General features: G+C 44.9%; 1 protein-coding gene across 5 annotated transcripts in view; it reads right to left on the bottom strand.

Annotated features, from left to right (window-relative positions):
* Positions 1-19,378, bottom strand: part of COL4A6 (collagen type IV alpha 6 chain) — a 422,653-nt gene that overhangs the window by 26,950 nt on the left and 376,325 nt on the right. For all 5 annotated transcript variants that reach the window (XM_068251142.1, XM_068251140.1, XM_068251144.1 and 2 more), the window contains 6 exons: positions 11,122-11,185; positions 6,752-6,826; positions 4,765-4,872; positions 3,845-3,952; positions 2,417-2,488; positions 523-648 (listed from right to left, as the gene is read on the bottom strand). In XM_068251142.1, the coding sequence (XP_068107243.1) occupies positions 523-648; positions 2,417-2,488; positions 3,845-3,952; positions 4,765-4,872; positions 6,752-6,826; positions 11,122-11,185 (553 nt within the window). The remainder of the gene's footprint in view (positions 1-522; positions 649-2,416; positions 2,489-3,844; positions 3,953-4,764; positions 4,873-6,751; positions 6,827-11,121; positions 11,186-19,378) is intronic.

Raw genomic sequence — 19,378 nt, 5'->3', positions numbered from 1 at the left:
CAGGATGGGGTGGGGATGCGGTGTGAGGGTCATGAATGGGAGTAGTATGTGAGTGACAGCAGGAGTGCAGGAAGGGGTGGGGATGCGATATGAGGGTCATGAGTGGGAGAATGTAGGAAGGGGAAGTGGGAGTAGTATGTGAGTGACATTTGCATAGCCTAGTTTTTAGAGACTCGCCAGCCTTTGGGGATATGCTATGTAGGTTGTTAATAGAGTCTAGAATTTATAATTTATTTCAGGGCAGTTGCCCTTATCAGACTGGACTCCCTGTCTATGTAAACATCCATATATCCTCCACCACACCTTTATCCCAATGCAGTGCCCCCCCCCCCCTTTCTTCCCTGACTTTGACAGTGAATTATGCATACATTTGCATTACTGGCTTATATCAATCCTGGTCTGAATTTATGTATAGTGACTGATTATTCAAACAAACAGGACTATATAGTATTTTTTATGTCCTTTGTATGGGTAACAGACAATAATATGTTTTCTTTTTCCTTTCTTTCTTGTTGTTCTTACCTGCATCTCCTGTATTGCCTTTTGAGCCATCAAATCCAGGCTGTCCAGGTACTCCACTTGGACTTCCTTTCTCGCCTTTAGAACCTGGAAATCCGGAAGCTCCTGGTCGTCCTGCTTCACTTAAGCCTAATTAATGGGCCAATAAATGTTTAGGAACTAAAACTGCCAAAATACATAAACTAGTGCCTGGATTATACATTCACAATATCAACAGGTCATGTTGGACTGCTTAGCTTTTGTTAAGGTATGTATATTAACCGCCATAGCGGTATGCCCGACACTGTGTCGGGCACACCGCTCTGTGGCCCAAGGAGTCCCCCCTGCAGAAAAAAAAGTGATCCAATAGTTGTAAATCCTCTAGCTAGCACTAGGCTAGCTAGTAAGAGTCTCCAGGACACTCCACTCACCGCCGATCCCCCGCAAACTCACAGTTTATACATTACCCCCCTGGATCCAGCGATCGCGCAGCCTCCCGGCACAACTCCAGTCTCTATATGGGGAGGATCGGGTTTGCGCATGACGTCATTAATTTTTTGCCCTTCTGTCCAAATGCCTCGACAAAGGGCACCTGCGTGTGAAGCAGGAAAAAAGGCAGCAGAAGCCCTTTTGGAAAAAACTGTGCTGCCATAGGCGCCTATATTAAAAGCTACATTTTGCGGCAAGAAAGGTAAATTTGGGTGCAGGGCAGAGGCTGCTATCTGTTGCCTCTGGGTGCCAAAATGTACCTTCTTTGTAGCAAATCGCGGCTTTTATAATGGCCACAATATGCGGCAAAGAAGGTAAATTTAGCGACAAGACTATAAAATATCGGTGCCCGGAGGCACCCGATAGAATTCACAGGTGCAGGGGTCTTGCGGAAAAGCAAACTGCGGCATTGCATAGCTCTATTGTATTGCAGGTAGAACTGGCAATGCTTTGGCCAGGGATCGCTGTACAGCCACAATGTTGCGGTATAAGGATCCCTGTCAGTTAACCGCATTTAAAAAAAACTATTTTTCCTATCATAACTTTAATCTATTTTCTCAAAAACTGTCTTTTAAATAAAACATCCCCAATTCCCACTGGTCTCCATAACTTACCCTGCAAATTTGGTGATTCTAGCATATATGGGGGCTTTGCTATTTACCGCTAAAGTCGGTGGCCATTGACATTTCTTTGAAAAAAAAAATAATTTAAAAAGTGTTTGGATAAAATACATTTTTTGGCAACTATTTTGCCATTGATTCTCCTTGGCCATGCAACTGTCCAGGTTTTTGGGCACCTTTTTAAAGAAATTGGGGCTGCAGAGATGGCCTGAAGGTTTTGGAAGTTGACTTGCCATTAAAGGTAATAGGGCTCACTGTGAACGATTGTTTTGCAAATTTTTGGGGTTAAATTCACAAACATGAAATCGTGATGTTAGACCAGGCATGGGCAAACTTGGCCCTCCAGCTGTTAAGGAACTACAAGTCCCACAATGCATTGCAGGAGTCTGACAGCCACAGTCATGATTCATAAAGGCAAATGCATTGTGGGACTTGTAGTTCCGTAACAGTTGGAGGGCCGAGTTTGCCCATGCCTGTGTTAGACCGTCACTAATAATGAACAGCCTAGGCTAAACATTAATGAGAAGTGGGTATCCTGAATAATTTACTATATTCTACTATATGAGACTACAGTGCCTCTTTAACATATTTAAAACATCTGCCATAAAAAAAATAAAGATTTTCTGAAAATGTTACATTTTTTTTATTTTATTATTAACAGCATATGGCCTCAGTAATGAGGTTTGCTCCAACTTGTCAGTAGTTCTTAGACCCTCTTACAACATACAGTATAAGATATATGAAACCCTTAGACCCTCTTAGCAACATACAGTATAAGATATATGAAATAATGAATCCACAATAATTACCAGGTGTTCCAGGTAACCCTCTAGTGCCAGGTAAGCCATTCAATCCATCTAATCCGGGCAAACCTGGAAAGCCTAAAACAACAGAAAGGCATGTTAAACAAATGTTGCTGGTAATGATACATAGGCTGAAAAAGAGTACAATTTGCTTATGAAGTGACATATACAGCATACAAACCATATAAAGTACCTTTACTCAATATAAATTAAAGTACAATTATAAGCCACCCCCCTAGTATCTGACTTTCTTAAGTTGGAAATTGTGAAGAATTAAGAAAAAGTTGTAGTAGTAGGGTGTTGTACCGTGTTAGCCATCAGTAAAAACAAGAAGTTCTGAATCAGGATAATACCATTTATTGGCTAACTTAAAAGAATAAGAAAGAGTTTAGCTGTATAGCTGTCCTCAGGTTTCAATCCTGTTTACAAATAAGCTAAGAAGAAGTTGACACAATAAACTAATGAATCCCCCATATCAAGTACTGCAATGCTCTGCAACCCATAACATGCATGGCCTGGTCCCACCCATAACAAGCATTGCCAACAAGCGGAACATTGGACGCCGTCATAGGCACTGATACAAAGTGTGTGTCTACTAAAGCCGCCTGCCCAATAAAATAGGGGGTGTCAGAGATGCCCGCTATGCAAACTGCGGTTACAAATAGCATGTGCTTGAGCCCACCATTGCTTTGTTATCTTTTTCTACTTTTAGCCCCAATTTGTATGGGCACCTATGACAGTGGCCAAAAGTTCTGCGGCGCCCAATATTTTTCGGCCTCTGGAGGTATCAGAGCCACTTCAATAGTGATTGCAGGTGGCTCCTATTGCTTGATCCAACAAGGACCGATACTCCTCTAGCCAGGAAGTTGATCAGTTGTGGAATAAAAATCAAACATTAACTTTCAGTTTCATTATGGAATAGTGTTGTAAAACACTAAATTCTGGCTGATTTTTCAGTGAAACAGTTCATCAGCACCAGCTCCTGGAAAGGCTTCTTATGACATATGCTACTCTGTGCTTAACTGCAGCTGAGACACATATATTTCCAATCAAATCTTCTTCTTAAAGTTCTCATTCATTATACAATCTTGATTGTACAATCTTACCACTTCTATGTAATATGATGGACTAAAGCATCCATTCAAAGTGCATTCACTCAGTTTACTCTTCTCCTACAGATTTGGTAAGATTGTACAATCAGTATTGTATCATTAGAGGGCACCATTAGCATTTACTGTGCAACTGCACTGAACCACTCCACACCCAACATTCATTATTCTGCTAAATTGAGTTCTTGTCCTTGATGTTTCCCTCAGACAGCAGTGACCTTTTTTAACACATCTTTTAGACACAAAACTAGGAGTAAACGTCTAGTAATCTTGCTTCTAGAGAAAGAAAATACATGGGTAAAAAAAACCTTCAAGATAACCTTACCATTAACACCTGGAGCTCCTATGGGTCCAGGGAACCCTGGGGATCCTGGGAATCCTGGGGTTCCTGCAAATCCAGGGTTTCCTCTAAATCCCTGTAGCCCAGGGGATCCTAAAATATACAAATAAACGTGGTTGATTACTGTTTCTATAGCAAAGAGTTAGCATTGAACCACCACTGAGGTTTAAGCCAATAACAAATTCTTCTTCAATAAGCATCCTTTATTTTTCAAACTCGTATACAATCCTCTATGACAAATAAACTCACAGACTTGATGACTATAATTATAATAACAATCAGAGAAGAGACACCGCACCACCTTAGACGGTGCTGGGTCTCCTCTCTTCTTGTTCCTATTCCTGGAGGCAGAGGGACAATGATCGAAGCACATTGCACTTAGATGGTTGGGTGCTACCTATCATACATTGGAACCTTGGTTTGCAAGCATAATTCATTCCACAAGCATGCTTGTAATCTAAAAAAAGCACTCTTATATCAAAGCGAATTTACCAATAAGGATTAATGAAAACTCAGATCATTCATTCCACAATCCAAAAACATTTATAAAAAAAAAATTGAATACAAAGTATGGTACTGTATTAAGTAAAAATGTAAAAAAAGACTTTCAGTTTAACAGAATCATTGGTATCTGTTGGCTCACACCAACCATTTTTTGTGTGTGACTTTAACAGGGAATGTATCCAGTGACTTCCAGTTGATTTTGCCTACTTTTGAGGATTTCACAGAAATGTGACACTGCACAGTCTCTATACTCAGACTAGGTACAATTAAGTACAATCCTGCAGCGTCAAAGGGAGAAGAACCATTGGCTTAGTTGGGATGACGTGATGCGTGAATACGTTCTGTGCTTGTATATGAAGACATTGCTCGCTTATCGAGTCAAAATCTCATTAAAATTTTACCTGGTAGTCCAGGACGGCCAAAATCACCAGTCATCCCTTTAACACCAGGGTTCCCAGGAGCTCCAATCCGTCCAACATCTCCTGGAAATCCATCAAATCCTCTTCCACCTGTAAAATAAAAATAAGTTGATACAAAATAACCTGGAGTTCTAAACAATTACAACCTATTTAAATTGTGGTGGAGAAATGACATTTACATAGGAAAGGCAGTGATAGCACTGATGTCTGTTTGTATGGCTAAACAATCAACAGTATCAGAAAGAGTGCCAGGAGCTGTGCCATGTACAGGCAAACTCAGCTTGGCTGAATGTGCCTGTCCACTGCTGAGAAATATAAATAGTGAAGAAGTAAGCAGGCATCCTTGCCACTATACTGAACCATAATGTACAGTATCAAGACATGAACATTTGCTTTTAATCAGTGCTCTTTACACAACCATTTTGCAGTTGAAAGTGTATTAGACACGTTCAATTTAGTGTATCCAACAATAAAGAGTTTTTTCACACGTGAGAAGCTTTACTCGTTTCGCTAAAGTTGTAAGTTTATTCAATCAGGTAACACAGCTTCTTCCGGGTGTAACATCTTCTGTGTATAACCCTTGAGATGGAACTTCAAAAAACAAAATGTAGTGTGGGGGATGGAGGCTGTAGGCCTCTCTTCTGTATTCTTTCGTTTGCAGTCCTAGGGCCACATGTAATTCACTTCTTCTCCTGAGTTATCTACTTGGAGATCATTTTCATATTCTCTTTAAAATAACTTTAAAAGCCAAACCAAAGTTGTTTTTTATGGTGCGCGGCGGGAACGAGGTGCAATTTCCCGCTGATCGACGAAACAATCAGCCGCCTCGCCACTGTGTAATGTAATGTCCCCCCGTGCCCCGTGTAAAGTATACATTACCTGTCCGCGGTCTCTACTTGTCCCCTGCAGGCTTCCAGGATTCCTCTTCCGAATACACGCACGCCCCACATGGTTTCCTGTAAGGACACGCGTGTGACGTCACACACGTGCACCCTTACTGGAAACCACGTGGGGCGCGCATGTATGTGGAAGAGGAATGCTGGAAGCCTGCGGGGGACAACCGAAGGCCGCGGAGAGGTAATGTATACACTTTGGCACCGGGGGAGGGGGGGGAAATTACATTGGGGGCACAGCGGCGATATCGATTTCATGCTGAAATTGATTGGGAATCGGCCTGTGGCATATGGGCAGCTGACAGATCTCTCTCTTATCATATTCGATAAGAGAGAGATTTGTCTCTTGGTCAAATCTGCCCATACATGGATAGATCTATGGGCACCTTAAATCTCTCAAATAAAACCCCTTATCTTCAAGCTGTGTGTTCCTGGTTATCACACTTCAAAGCCTTGTGCCAACTGACAAGGAGCCCAACAGTGGCAGGTAGCTTATAAACTTCTCCCCCTCTGCCCTCTTCCTACTCCTACCATAGCTTCTTGGGCACTAGAGTACTGACTGACCAAACACTATACAATACTCTTGCTGGATTAGCCATTTGATTCAACAAAAACGTTGAATTAAGCAAAAATTGTGGATTCCAACAGCACCATGATCATCCTGCAACCAACTGAAGCACAATATTGCTTGGTCAGGAATAGCGGTTCTTTGCCAATGACAATTGTTATGTCGGTCATGGGCCCATCACTGACTCCAGGGATTTGGGTACTCTATATAACAATGCGGGACCTAATTATTTTTAGGGGAGAGATTCTGTCAGTGCTATTATGTTTGTGTTTTAGAAATGAGGCTGGGGGAGGGGCGGGGATTCTGGCTAATTATGCTTGGATGGGGGTACAAAGTGATCTACCAACTTTTCAAATGATAAAGTTAAGCATTCGGAATGTTGGTAGATCCCCTTGATTTAGTGATTTTCAAGTAGGGTCTAATTTTACGTTATTTTGAACACTTTTTAAATTTAAGTACACTAAATATTCAAAGTAGCAGTAATTTGTCAGTGGGAAAATAAAATTACCTGGACCCCCTGGTATTCCACGTTCTCCCTTAGCTCCTTTGGCTCCAGGCTGCCCTAGAGATTCCCCACGATCACCTATAATTAACAAAGTAGGTTTAATATCGTTACAGCAACTATTAAATAGGGATATGATCTTTGAGAGGCTTACAGGCACATCAAAATGCACAACATATAATAGCATAAAAGAGCATTTCAATATCTTTGTACAATGTCTGAGGTAAAACACTGTATAAATGAATGTATTGGAAAGTTTGCACTGAATCAGTAATTATTACCAGCAATTGTTATCAGTGACACATGTAACCACTATAATCTAAGGCAGGAATTTAAAATCAAGGTTTGGTGGAACTCATGGGTTCTGTAAGAACCCTTCAATGGTTCTGTGTCATTTTAACTTATGTGGGACAAAATAGTTCCATATTCCCCACTGCTGTAGGACAACATAGTTGCACTTCCCCATGTGTAAGGGCAGCTGCAAGTCAAGCAAGGGCCACACAAGGAGGGTTATTCAGCTTCTATATATAGTGGTGGACATATATTAGGGATACACAGGGTCCAGTAAACACCTATGTTATAGGGGAACACAAGGGGATTATTACAGCTGCCATATTTATAATAGGGGTACACAGAAACCAGTTATTTCTCAGAAACCTAGTAGCCATAAGAGTGGCCACCAGGACCACTGGGCATCATTGTTAATCGGGGACATCACACCCATAAGAGGGACACAGGAAACAATGAACACCAAAGTTTCTGGGGAACAGACCAGCCACAAAAGGGATACAGGGACCACTGAACATCAATAATTATAGGAGGACATAAGAGCCAAAAACAGGACAAGGGGGTCACTAAACACCAATTATTATGGAAGGACATATCAGCTATAGGAGGGGCAATGAGACCACTGAACACCAATGTTTACAGAGCACATAACATGATGATACAGGGACCACTGAAGGCCTATGCTTATAGACAAAGACAAGACAAATAACATTTATATTGCGCTTTTCTCCTGGCGGACTCAAAGCACCAGAGCTGCAGCCACTAGGACGCGCTCTATAGGCAGTAGCAGTGTTAGGGAGACTTGCCTAAGGTATCCTACTGAATAGGTGCTGGCTTACTCAACAGGCAGAGCCGAGATTCGAACCCTGGTCTCCTGCGTCAGAGGCAGAGCCCTTAACCATTACACAATCCAGCCACAGCATGATAGGTAGACACATGGGCCTATTAGAGGCACACAGAGACAACTGATCACCAGTGTTTTTTTAGGGAAATAACAGCCATAGGGGTACATATGAACCGCTTTATATGACACATCATATTGGGATTGCTTATCAGCAAGTCATGAAATTTGGCCTATCTTTAGGCGAAAAATGGGCAGTGGTCGTATGTGCTAAATGGCCTATCAATAATCATATACTGCAAGACTTTGTATTTTAAGTCTGATCTGCAATTTTGATGCACTGGGGACAGATCTTAAATGCAGTATTTTAATTTAAATTAGGATCTTAAATTTTAGGCAAGCACCCGACAACATGCGAAAAGTCGTGGGCCTTCTCCATGTCGCTAGGAGAGACAGAATCCCTTTGGCTGTTGCTGCTCTGGACATGGAGAAGGCCTTCGACACCATTGACTGGGATTACATGAGGGCGGCATTACAAAGAGTGGGGATTGGAGGCAATTTCTTACAAGCAATCAATGGACTATACTCATTCCCCACAGCACAGCTAAAGTTGCCCACGTCAACCCCTATAAACATACCAATTAGAAGAGGTACCAGGCAGGGCTGCCCGCTCTCCCCGGCACTGTTTGCCCTAGTAATTGAACCTCTGGCGGAAGAGATCAGGAAATCAGCTGATATACAGGGTTTGACAGTGGCGGGGAAATCTTATAAAGCAAGCCTTTTTGCCGACGATCTCCTCCTAACACTTACCTCACCGCATACCTCAATCCCAAACCTAATCGACTTGGTAAAGAAATTTGGTTCTATATCAGGACTATGCCTCAACGTAACTAAAACAGAGATCTTATTTGCTAACGTTCCCCGACCCCAGGCAGACCATCTAACCTCCTCCCTAGGACTTACATTGCAACATAAACACATCACATATCTGGGAATTAAAATCTCGACTAATCCTGCAGACCTCTATGACCTAAATTATAAACCTATGATATCTCAATTACAAAGAGACCTGCAAAAATGGAATTTCCCAGCTATCTCATGGACAGGTAGGGTTTAAGCTGTGCGTATGAACATTCTTCCCCGAATCTTATACTTGTACCGCACACTACCGATAATGGTTATGCAAAAACACATCAAGGACCTTCAAGATGACATTTTTAAATTCATAAATAACAACAACAAAAGCCGTATAGATCGCAAAACAATGTTCCTAAACAGAACCAGAGGAGGAATGGGAGTCCCAAATCTAATATCATATTAAAGAGCCACCCAAATAGCTCAAATGGCTTAAATTCATTCAAATTTCAACCCTCCATTATGGGCGCAGTTAGAAACGGATTTACTCCAACCCTATACCGCCCACTCTCTCTCTATATGGAGATCATTTAGATAAAAAAAAAACCTTCAAACAAAAGTATCAACACTTCTCCCACTCTATGGTAATCCCATGTTTACCCCAGGCCTTGATCCACGCTCCTTCAGATGGTGGAAATCTAAAGAAATTACGCATCTCAAACACCTGCTGGTAAACGACAGAATCCCAACTTGGGATCAATTCAAAACTAAAACTGATTTCCCGCTATCTGAATATTTTGCAGCAATGCAAATCTATCACTTCCTCGTCACCCTAGGCCCGAAAAACTCCCCCTTCCCACAGCACACTCCTTATGAAGCCTGGTGTGACCTCAGACTCTTAGAAGGCGGCCTCATCTTGCTACTGTATTCCCTACTCTCTCAACCCCCTGATCTAAGCAAACTCAGAGTTATGCTAGCCTGGGAGTCAGAACTGGGAATCACATTTACCCCAGAAAGGTGGTCCAAATGTTGTACTACTCTAACCAAAGGAAGCACATACTACTCCCATATCGAAACTAATTACAAAATCCTCCATCATGCCTACATTACCCCCCTAAAACTACACAACATTGACTCAACCAAAAGTAACTTATGTTTTAGAAACTGTGGGAGAGTGGGCGATATGTCCCATGTGTTTTGGTTTTGTCCGGTGGTACAAGCTTATTGGACGAAAATCACCGCATTCATAAACACAGCACTGGGAACTGCCTTAGGACCAGATCCAGGGATCCTTTTACTTGGAGATAAACCTCCTAAATGGAAGCATCCTTCTCACTGGTTAGCACAGCATATAGCAAAAGCTGCTAGATCCCACATTGCAAGACAATGGATGCAGCAAACGCTCTCCATTCAACTAACCGACAACATTATTTTGTACATAATGGTCTCCGAAAGGATCCTTGCAATCATTAATGACACCTTTGATACTTTCATTAAAACATGGCAGCCCTGGCTAAACGCCTCAGGCCTTACTGGCCTCTGCTCCTGTGTCTTATCTCTATGATCCTTTCACTGGTGCCGGGCTCAATGTATGGAATTAATTACACATCTAAATATTGTAACACTGTTCTTTATATTGGATATTTGCATACCTGTTTTCTGTTATGTTCCTGTTGAACATGTACTTTTATAATTATACTCTGCCCAGTCCCGAAGTGGACATATTCACAATTGCTGTTATGATTACCTGTTTTGGTTAAACCAATAAAACCTTTTGAAACTAAATTAGGATCTTAAAGAAACACTATAACGAGAAAAACGTCCCCTGGGGGGTACTCACCTCGGGAGGGGGAAGCCTCAGGATCCTAATGAGGCTTCCCCGTCCTCTGTCCCACGGGGGTCTCGTTGCAGCCCTACAAAGCCGGCGCGACAAATCAGACAGCCTGTTCAATATTTACCTTTCTAGGCTCCAGCGGGGCGCTGTTTCTGCTCTTCTGATGAGATAGACAGAAATAGCTGATCTCCGTCGGGTCCGCTCTACTGCAGCGGCGGCTTGCGCCGGCGCAGTAGAGCGGCCCGACGGAGATCGGCTATTACCGCCTATCTCCATGGGAAGAGCGGATACTGCGCCTGCGCTGGAGCCACTGAGGTAAATATTTACATCGCCGCTGCTCCGGGAGGATTTTCGCGGCCACCGTGGGACCGAGGAGGACGGGGGGAAGCCTCAATAGGATCCGTAGGCTTCCCCCACCCGAGGTGAGTACCCCCCAGGGGACTTTTTTTGTTACAGATTTTCTTTAATAATAAGGTCCTTAATAAGGTCAGGCTGTTTTCTTTTATTTTTTTAAATTGTGTCTAAAATACTGTTATATTTAGTACTGTGATAACAAACCTTTTTCACCAGCACGTCCAGAGGGACCAGAAAAGCCAGGACTTCCAGGCAACCCGTCTGCACCCTGTAAGTCATTTATCTGCGTTAGTATTCTAGTTCAACTCTATGGACAATTTTTCTTTTAACTTAAAAGAGCTTTATTAAGCATATAAAAGAAAAGTTCACAGCATTTGGCACTTACATAAAGACAATGGAAATGCAATGTTAAGTCAATGGCACAATTGGGATTACTGTAGCATATTCGCATCAATGTTCCACATGGGAGTAATCACACTTGGCAGGGGCAGGCGCCCAGGCCAAGGCCCTGCAGACACAGACCGCGCCTTGATTCATGTAATTTTTGGCACTCAATGCAGCCAATAGTTATCAATGTTATTTACTTTTCACAATTAAGGATATATAACGGCCTCTCAAAGTGCTCGGCAGATAATTTTGAGCCTATGAACAGTTTTCATTGTCATTATTACTATGCTCAACTATAATGATAGATGGGTTTGGACATAGCCTACACGTTGCAGCATGTTCATGTACAGTAGATGACTTTCCATGCCCTTGTCAGTGCTTTGGGTGCAAGTGATTTCCGTTATTTTGCAAGTCAATTTTGTAATTTTTCCACATAATTGAAAACCCTTCCCCCATTTTCAAGGTGACAATGTTTACATGAGAGTTACTGAGACTCAGTGGCGTCGCTACCATGGGGCGGCCAGGAGCGCTCCGCTCCGGGTGTCAGCTCCAGGGGGGGTGTCATCAAGGCCTCCCCAGAAGCCTTGATGACACAGGAGGGGAAGCAGCGCTGAAGGAGGGGTGGCAGCGTCGGCGGGGAGGGGGGAAATACCCCTCCACATCTCCCTCACCTGGGTCCCCTCCTTCGGCGCTTCCCCTCCACGGGCGCTGGCAACGGGCACTGACAGGGCGGCTAATAGCCGCCCTCAGTTTACCCGAGCAGGGCTACGGGAAGATGGCCGCCGACGCCCGCACTGGAGAAAAAAATAGACGGCAAGATGGCCGCCGACGCCATCTTGCCGTCTATTTTTGTCTCCAGTGCGGGCTTCAGCGGCCATCTTCCCGTAGCCCTGCACTGATGACGCAGCCGGAGACGGCGCGGAACATTCAAGAGGAGCTGCGGAGAGAGAGGCTGCCTGGGATTCGGAAGAGAGGTTTCATCTGCAGGTAAGTGAATGTTTTTTTTTCTTTTACAGGTGCAACGGCCCGGCCACCCACCGCTGCTGCCCACCTACCCACCACTGCTGCCCACCTACCCACCACTGCTACCCAGCAGGCTGCCCACCTACCCACCAGGCTACCCAGTAGGCTAGCCACCTACCCACCACTGCTGCCCCCCTACCCACCAGGCTACCCACCTACCCACCATGCTACCCACCACTGCTGCCCACCTCCCCACCACCTACCCACCACTGCTGCCCACCTACCCACCACTGCTGCCCACCTACCCACCAGGCTGCCCACCTACCCACCAGGCTACCCACCACTGCTGCCCACCTACCCACCACTGCTGCCCACCTACCCACCACTGCTACTCACCTACCCACCACTGCTACCCACCACTGCTGCCCACCTACGCACCACTGCTGCCCACCTACCCACCACTGCTGCCCACCTACCCACCAGGCTGCCCACCTACCCACCAGACTACCCAGCAGGCTGCCCACCTACCCACCACTGCTGCCCACCTACCCACCACTGCTACCCAGCAGGCTGCCCACCTACCCACCAGGCTACCCAGCAGGCTGGCCACCTACCCACCACTGCTGCCCCCCTACCCACCAGGCTACCCAGCAGGCTACCCACCTACCCACCATGCTACCCACCTACCCACCACTGCTGCCCACCTACCCACTAGGCTGCCCACCTACCCACCAGGCTACCCACCTACCCACCACTGCTGCCCCCCTACCCACCACTGCTACCCAGCAGGCTGCCCACCTACCCACTAGGCAATCAGGCTGCTCACCCTTCACCACCTACCCACCAGGCTATCAGCTTAACAACACTCAAATCTGCTACCGACATTGTGTATTTTGTGGTCAGATTAACTACCGATATTGTGTATTTTGTGGTCAGATCTGCTACTGACATTGTGTATTTTGTGGTCAGATTAACTGCCGACATTGTGTATTTTGTGGTCAGTTTAACTACCGTCGTGTATTTTGTGGTCAGTTTAACTACCGATATTGAGTATTTTGTGGTGAAATCTGGTGCTGACATTGTGTATGTTCTGGTCAAATGTGCCGCAAGATTTAATGATTTTTTTCTGGTCAAATCTGCCGACATGATTGAATGTATTTTCTTGTGAAATCTGCTCACATAACGTGTAATGTCTGGGGAAATTTTCTCGCATTACGTGTATTTTATGTTGAAAGCTTCTGACATTTTGTGTATTTTCTGGAGAAAAGCTGCGCAATGATGTGAATTTTCTGGAGAAAGGTTGAGTAAAACTTGGGTGCACTTTTAAATTAGCTCCGCCCCATCCGGTCATAGCCACGCCCATTTTTCGCCGCGGAGCGCATGTGGTGTACCGTGGGTGGGGGGTGTCCTTCAATACCTAGCACCGGGTGTCAAATTCCCTAGCTACGCCACTGCTGAGACTCATTGCCATTCTCCTAACATGACAAGACTTGTGTCTGCTAACACACTGACAATAATGATGACTTTCACATGAAGAATTAAAAAGCAAAACCGTGAGAAGACAAGAAGAATGGAAACACAGCTAAACCCCTATTTAGTTTTATTTCAGGAGGAGGCAAAAGGGACAGTGAAATCCATAGTAAAGGGTAGAAAAAGCAATAAATAACACTGTCTCAGGTCTAGTCCACCATGGTCAGTTGAATTGCAGAATAATTCTGCATTTCAGCTCACTGCCCATACGATTCTATGGAGGAGGCGTTAGGAAGGTGTCTCAGGCAGTGCAGTGTGTGAGGGGAATTGCTGTTGCTGAGGTAACCAATACATCTGCTGTATTGCATCAATGCCCAGCACTGGAAGGGTTAAGCACAGAACAGCTTCACAGGATTCAGCAGGGGGAGGAGCACTTCATAAATCGTGTCTAGCCTGCACTGCTGCATCTGAAGAACTGCTATTAAGCACTTCTTAACCTGCAGCAGTTTAGGAATGAATTTGCACTTTTCTTAACTATAGTGCAGCTCTAGAAATCCACGCAAAACTGCTGCTATTGCATAGGATTTAGGAATGTTCTTCTTATCATGCAGAACAGTTCCTCTGCTGATTAGAACTGTTTAAGAAGAAAAAACTGTCAGTAATGCTTTGATTAATCTGGCCCTGACAGTTGAAGCCATCTGGAGGATATTTAACTTTTGTACAAAGGACACATTTTGATGGCAGGGTTGAACTAAAGTTAAATACTAAATAATATCATATAATAATATTCAGCAAACAGAAGAGGGTTGTAATTGAAATTCTAGTTCAGAAAAATCACTTGCTTGCTTATTTGCACTAGAATTATCAGTAACTTAAGAGGTAAATATCTAATCTTTCATGGTACTCTGTATGGAAAATATTTATTTTTAATTAACATTTATACCCAATAAACTTCAGGATTATTTTATATTGTTGAGTCCTGCAGAAATGTGATGCCCTTTTGCTAACTGGAGGATATTTCAATTCTGTTAAGGCTCCAAAAATAGACAGAAACTCAGACTTTTTTCCTCCTGACAACAAGATGAATCTATGTCTCTTCCAGTGCATTGCAAAGGGCAATTTCTCAGCATTCCCTAATAAATGTGTGCAAGGAATCAGCATCCAGATTTCACAGCTCTCTACCAGGCATTAGATGTATTCCTGAACAAATCCTTTCCTGGCTTCCACTTACAGTTATGTCCAGTTTAGACTATTCCTTTAAAGAAAACCTGAACTGAAAATTAAAAGTCAAAATAAACACACACAAGTCATACTTACCACCCGTGTAGTCTTCTCCTCAATCTCTTTCTCCTGTCCCGCGTCCTGTTTGTCCACTGTGATCAAGGGAATTTTTCCGTCTTCCATTTTGAAAATGGCCATTATTACCCCATAACAGCTTTCTGGTCAACACACTATTAAACTGTAATAGCGCCCACTTGAGCCATAGGGAAACATGGACATTACCTGCCACATCAGTTGTCCTCTCAGCTATAACTGACAGCAACTTATATTGTTGTCAGAACTGGAAGGGATCATTGTCAGAAGAAAATGGTGAACTTCTGAGAGGAACTGATGGCAAGGTAACTATGTAATGTTCATTTGTAGTTACCTCATGTGTTTATTTTAAATAATTTTACTCAGTTCAGGTTCCCTTTAATATGATGACCCACAGGCACACTCTACAGCAACTTGCCAGTGGAAGCAGCTGACCTCTGTCTTAGTGATGATTCGCAGAAATTGAATAAACGCTTCATGATATTGGCTGTGTATTGTGCATTTTCAGTATACATTGGTAACTATCCAGGAGCTTTTTATGCTGTAGTGGACTGATGAGTGGTATACTACTGGACAAATAATTCAAGCCCACTTTCATGGACTCTCTGATTAGTGGATATAATTGCCCAAAGCATAAGCATAAGATGGCGCTGGGTGAGGACACTACGGCCCCAGGGCTCCGGTCTTTTTTTCTTTTTTCCCCCTAACTTCCCCGCTGGCGACCTCCCGACCACCTCCACTCACCTGGGGATGATGCAGGGGCCTCGGATGTGCCCCGCGGGCTGCTGGAGGATCGGGAGGTCGCGTGCTCTGCTCCGCTGCGGGGTGGGGATCGCCTGACCTGGGAGAATTCGCTGCAGCCAGGGGAGCCGGAACACCGCTCTGGAGCCAGGGGTGCCGGGACGCCGCACGCAGCGCCGCCTCCATGCAGCACATGTTTCTTACTCTCCTGCCGGGACCACATAGAGGGGAAGCGGCGGCTCCGCACCGCACTCGGCGGCTCTCAGAATGTCTGGAGCTGCCACGTGGGCTCCGCTCCGTCACTCCCAGCCACTACCACCAGCCGCCCAGGGACACCGCCAAAGACTTCCCCATCACCGGGCGGGTGACCCGTAGTCTGTGCAGCTCGGGAATGCTGGGGCTGCCGGACCCCCTCCTCCACGGGTCGCCCAGCCTAGAGATCAAGATGCCAGCATGGGGGAACATGGGACACGTGCAGAGGAGGCCTAATCGCAGCGGCTCCTCAGTCACCATAGGAACGGCCACACTGCCATTCGGAAAAGGAGGGCCTGTTGCTGCACCATCGCAGCCACAGATGAGGTATGCTGCCCCTGGCCTCTCCTGCTGGGCCCTGGCCTGTCCACCACCACTGCTGCCCAGCCAGGGTGCCCCAGGCCCTATGTCCACCAATTGCTGCCCAGCCGAGGTGCCCCCCGGCCTCATGTCCACCACTGCCGCCCAGCTGGGGTGGCCCCTGGCCCCACGTCCACCACTGCTGCCCGGCAAAAGTGCCCCCCTGGCACCACAGGGCCCCCAGTGTGTCTGCGCCCTCAGTACCCAGCCGTGCAGACTTGTAATTAGAAGCGCTACTCCTCGGGCAACCTGGCTCGAGTGAACTCTGCTGTCCGCCTCCATCATGATGCCCCGCTGCTTCTGCTTTCTCTCTACTTTCCGTGGACAATTGGTTGCACCTGTCTTGTTGGGAGCGTGTCGCTGTGTAGCGTCCAGTGCCGAAAATGGCAGCGCTCATATCAGCTCTCAGGCTGCTCCTCCTGTCCCACTCTTTTCTGTTACTGCTATCAGTGTATGTAATTGCTTTGCTTGTATTACGTTAACTGTACGTGTATGCTGTAATGCTTTTTAAAAAAAAAAATTCTGCTTTTATTGTTTATACGTATGTGCCATGCTTCACTGTATACGATGCTCTGTTTCATTGTACGCACAAGCTGTTAATGTTGTCCTATGTATGCTTGTCCCATGTCTACGTATGTACCATGCTTAACCATATGCTATTTTCATCAACGACCCTGTATGCGCCAAAACCAATTCCGGGTACAATCCACCGTTGTACTTGGCGAAATAAATTCTGATTCTGATTATAATCAGTATTGGATGCCTAGTAGACTCAATGGCCCATAAGCAATTCACTTTTTCACTTGAGTTTCTCCTAGGTGATATTTTCACAATGTGTAAATAAAATGCCTTTAAACCACCAGCAAGCAAGAAAATACTCAAAATAATTTGGATAGTACTTTTTCACCTACTTTTTGGTACTTTTTTACAGTTATTACAAAATCAATGATGAAAAATTATCTCCTAGGAGAAAAGTCAGGTGAAAAAGAGAATTGCATATGGCCCTATGGGTGCTAAAATTTAAGGAATATCTGATTGACTCTATATAGTGATCATTGACCAATGAGAAATTGTGCTAGGGACAGCCTGCCAACTATCTTATAGGTGCAATTCAACCATATTTGTATTATTATGATCATATTGGTCAGTATAATAATCCCCTGTAAGTGGTTTAAATCTTTACTGCTGCCTGTTGGGCTATGTATAAATTCTATTGGATTACCTCACAGTATCTGATTGGACCAATAACCAATATTGGCAAATTTGATGGCTCAGGTTACTATCTTGCCTAATTAATACTTTTTAGGTATGCCTTGTTGAATTAGTATTTATTGGTTGATGGTATTCCCTACCAGTGTTTGAACCTGTTGTAGGTATCAATAATAAATGTGACCCTTTAATTATGGGACCCCATATATAATGTATTGCATGGATCTAAACAATCCATAATATATTTACAGTTTTGGCGCAGCATTAACCGGTTTGGTGCTTCCTTCTTTTTTTGCATTGTATTCTGTTTACCACTGTTTGCACATGCAACATAAACCATGTTAAATTAAAATATACAGTCTATGTTTTTTGTAGATCAACCATGGAGCCTGGAGAGGTGATTTCTCTCCTACATTCTGCTAACACTACTCTGCATGGGGGGGGGGGGGGGGGGGGAGTCACATCTGGCTACCTATACTGGGGGAGGGGGGCTAACTCTGCTTAACAATATTCAAGTGGCTACCTAAATCGAGGGGTACACTCTGGCTACCTATACTGGGGAGGGGTTGACTCTGGCTACCTATACTGAGGGGGATATCTATAGTGGGAGGCTACTTCTGGCTATCTGTGCTGGTGGGTCTCTCTGGCTACCTATACTGGGGAGGGGTAGACTCTGGCTACCTATACTGAGGGGGATATCTATAGTGGGAGGCTACTTCTGGCTATCTGTGCTGGTGGGTCTCTCTGGCTACCTATACTGGGGAGGGGTAGACTCTGGCTACCTATACTGAGGGGGATATCTATAGTGGGAGGCTACTTCTGGCTATCTGTACTGGTGGGTCTCTCTGGCTACCTATACTGGGGAGGGGTAGAGTCTGGCTACCTATACTGAGGGGGATATCTATAGTGGGAGGCTACTTCTGGCTATCTGTACTGGTGGGTCTCTCTGGCTCCCTATACCGGGGCTGACATCTGGTTACCTATATTTGGGGTGGGGTTACGAATATAGTGGCGAGGGTGCAGTGCTGGCTACCTATGCTGGGTGCCCCTCTGGCTATTGAGGGGGACTACCTATACTGGGGGGCTACTTTTGGCTACCTTCACTGGGAGATGCTACCTATTGCTGGAGGCCCTTCTGGCTTGGGAGAGGGTCTACTTCTGGCTACCTATACAGGAGGGGGGCTATGGGTACCTATACTGGGCATCACATCTGGCTGACTATATTGAGGGGGCTACTTATGGCTACCTATACTGGGGGATGCTACCTGATACTGGGTGCCCATCTGGCTATGTTTACTGGTGGGGACTTCTGGCTCTATGTAATAATAATTGCAATAATTGCAGTATTTGTATAGCGCCTTTCTCCTGTCGGACTCAAAGCGCTTGCGAGGCAGCCACTAGAGCGCACTCAGTAGGCAGTAGCAGTGTTAAGGAGACTTGCCCACGAAACTCCTTACTGAAATAGGTGCTGGCTTACTGAAGAGGCAGAGCCGAGATTTGAACCCAGGTCTCCTGTGTCAGAGGCAGAGCCCTTAACCATTATACTATCCAGCCACTGCACTATATAATACTCCCTATAATACTAGGGACACTTCTGCCTATCAATACAGGATAGCTACTTAATACTGGGGGCACCTTTGGGTACCTAAAACTGGTGTGTGTGGTGGGAGAGGGGGCACAAAGGTGCCTTAATATAATTATTTGGAGGCCCAACCAAAGTTTTGCTATGGGGCCTCCATGGTTTATAGCTATGCCCCTGCATAGA

The sequence above is a fragment of the Hyperolius riggenbachi genome, chromosome 8 (assembly GCF_040937935.1).
Source record: "Hyperolius riggenbachi isolate aHypRig1 chromosome 8, aHypRig1.pri, whole genome shotgun sequence".
NCBI lineage: Eukaryota > Metazoa > Chordata > Amphibia > Anura > Hyperoliidae > Hyperolius > Hyperolius riggenbachi.
This window is presented reverse-complemented; position numbering and strand designations above follow the sequence as displayed.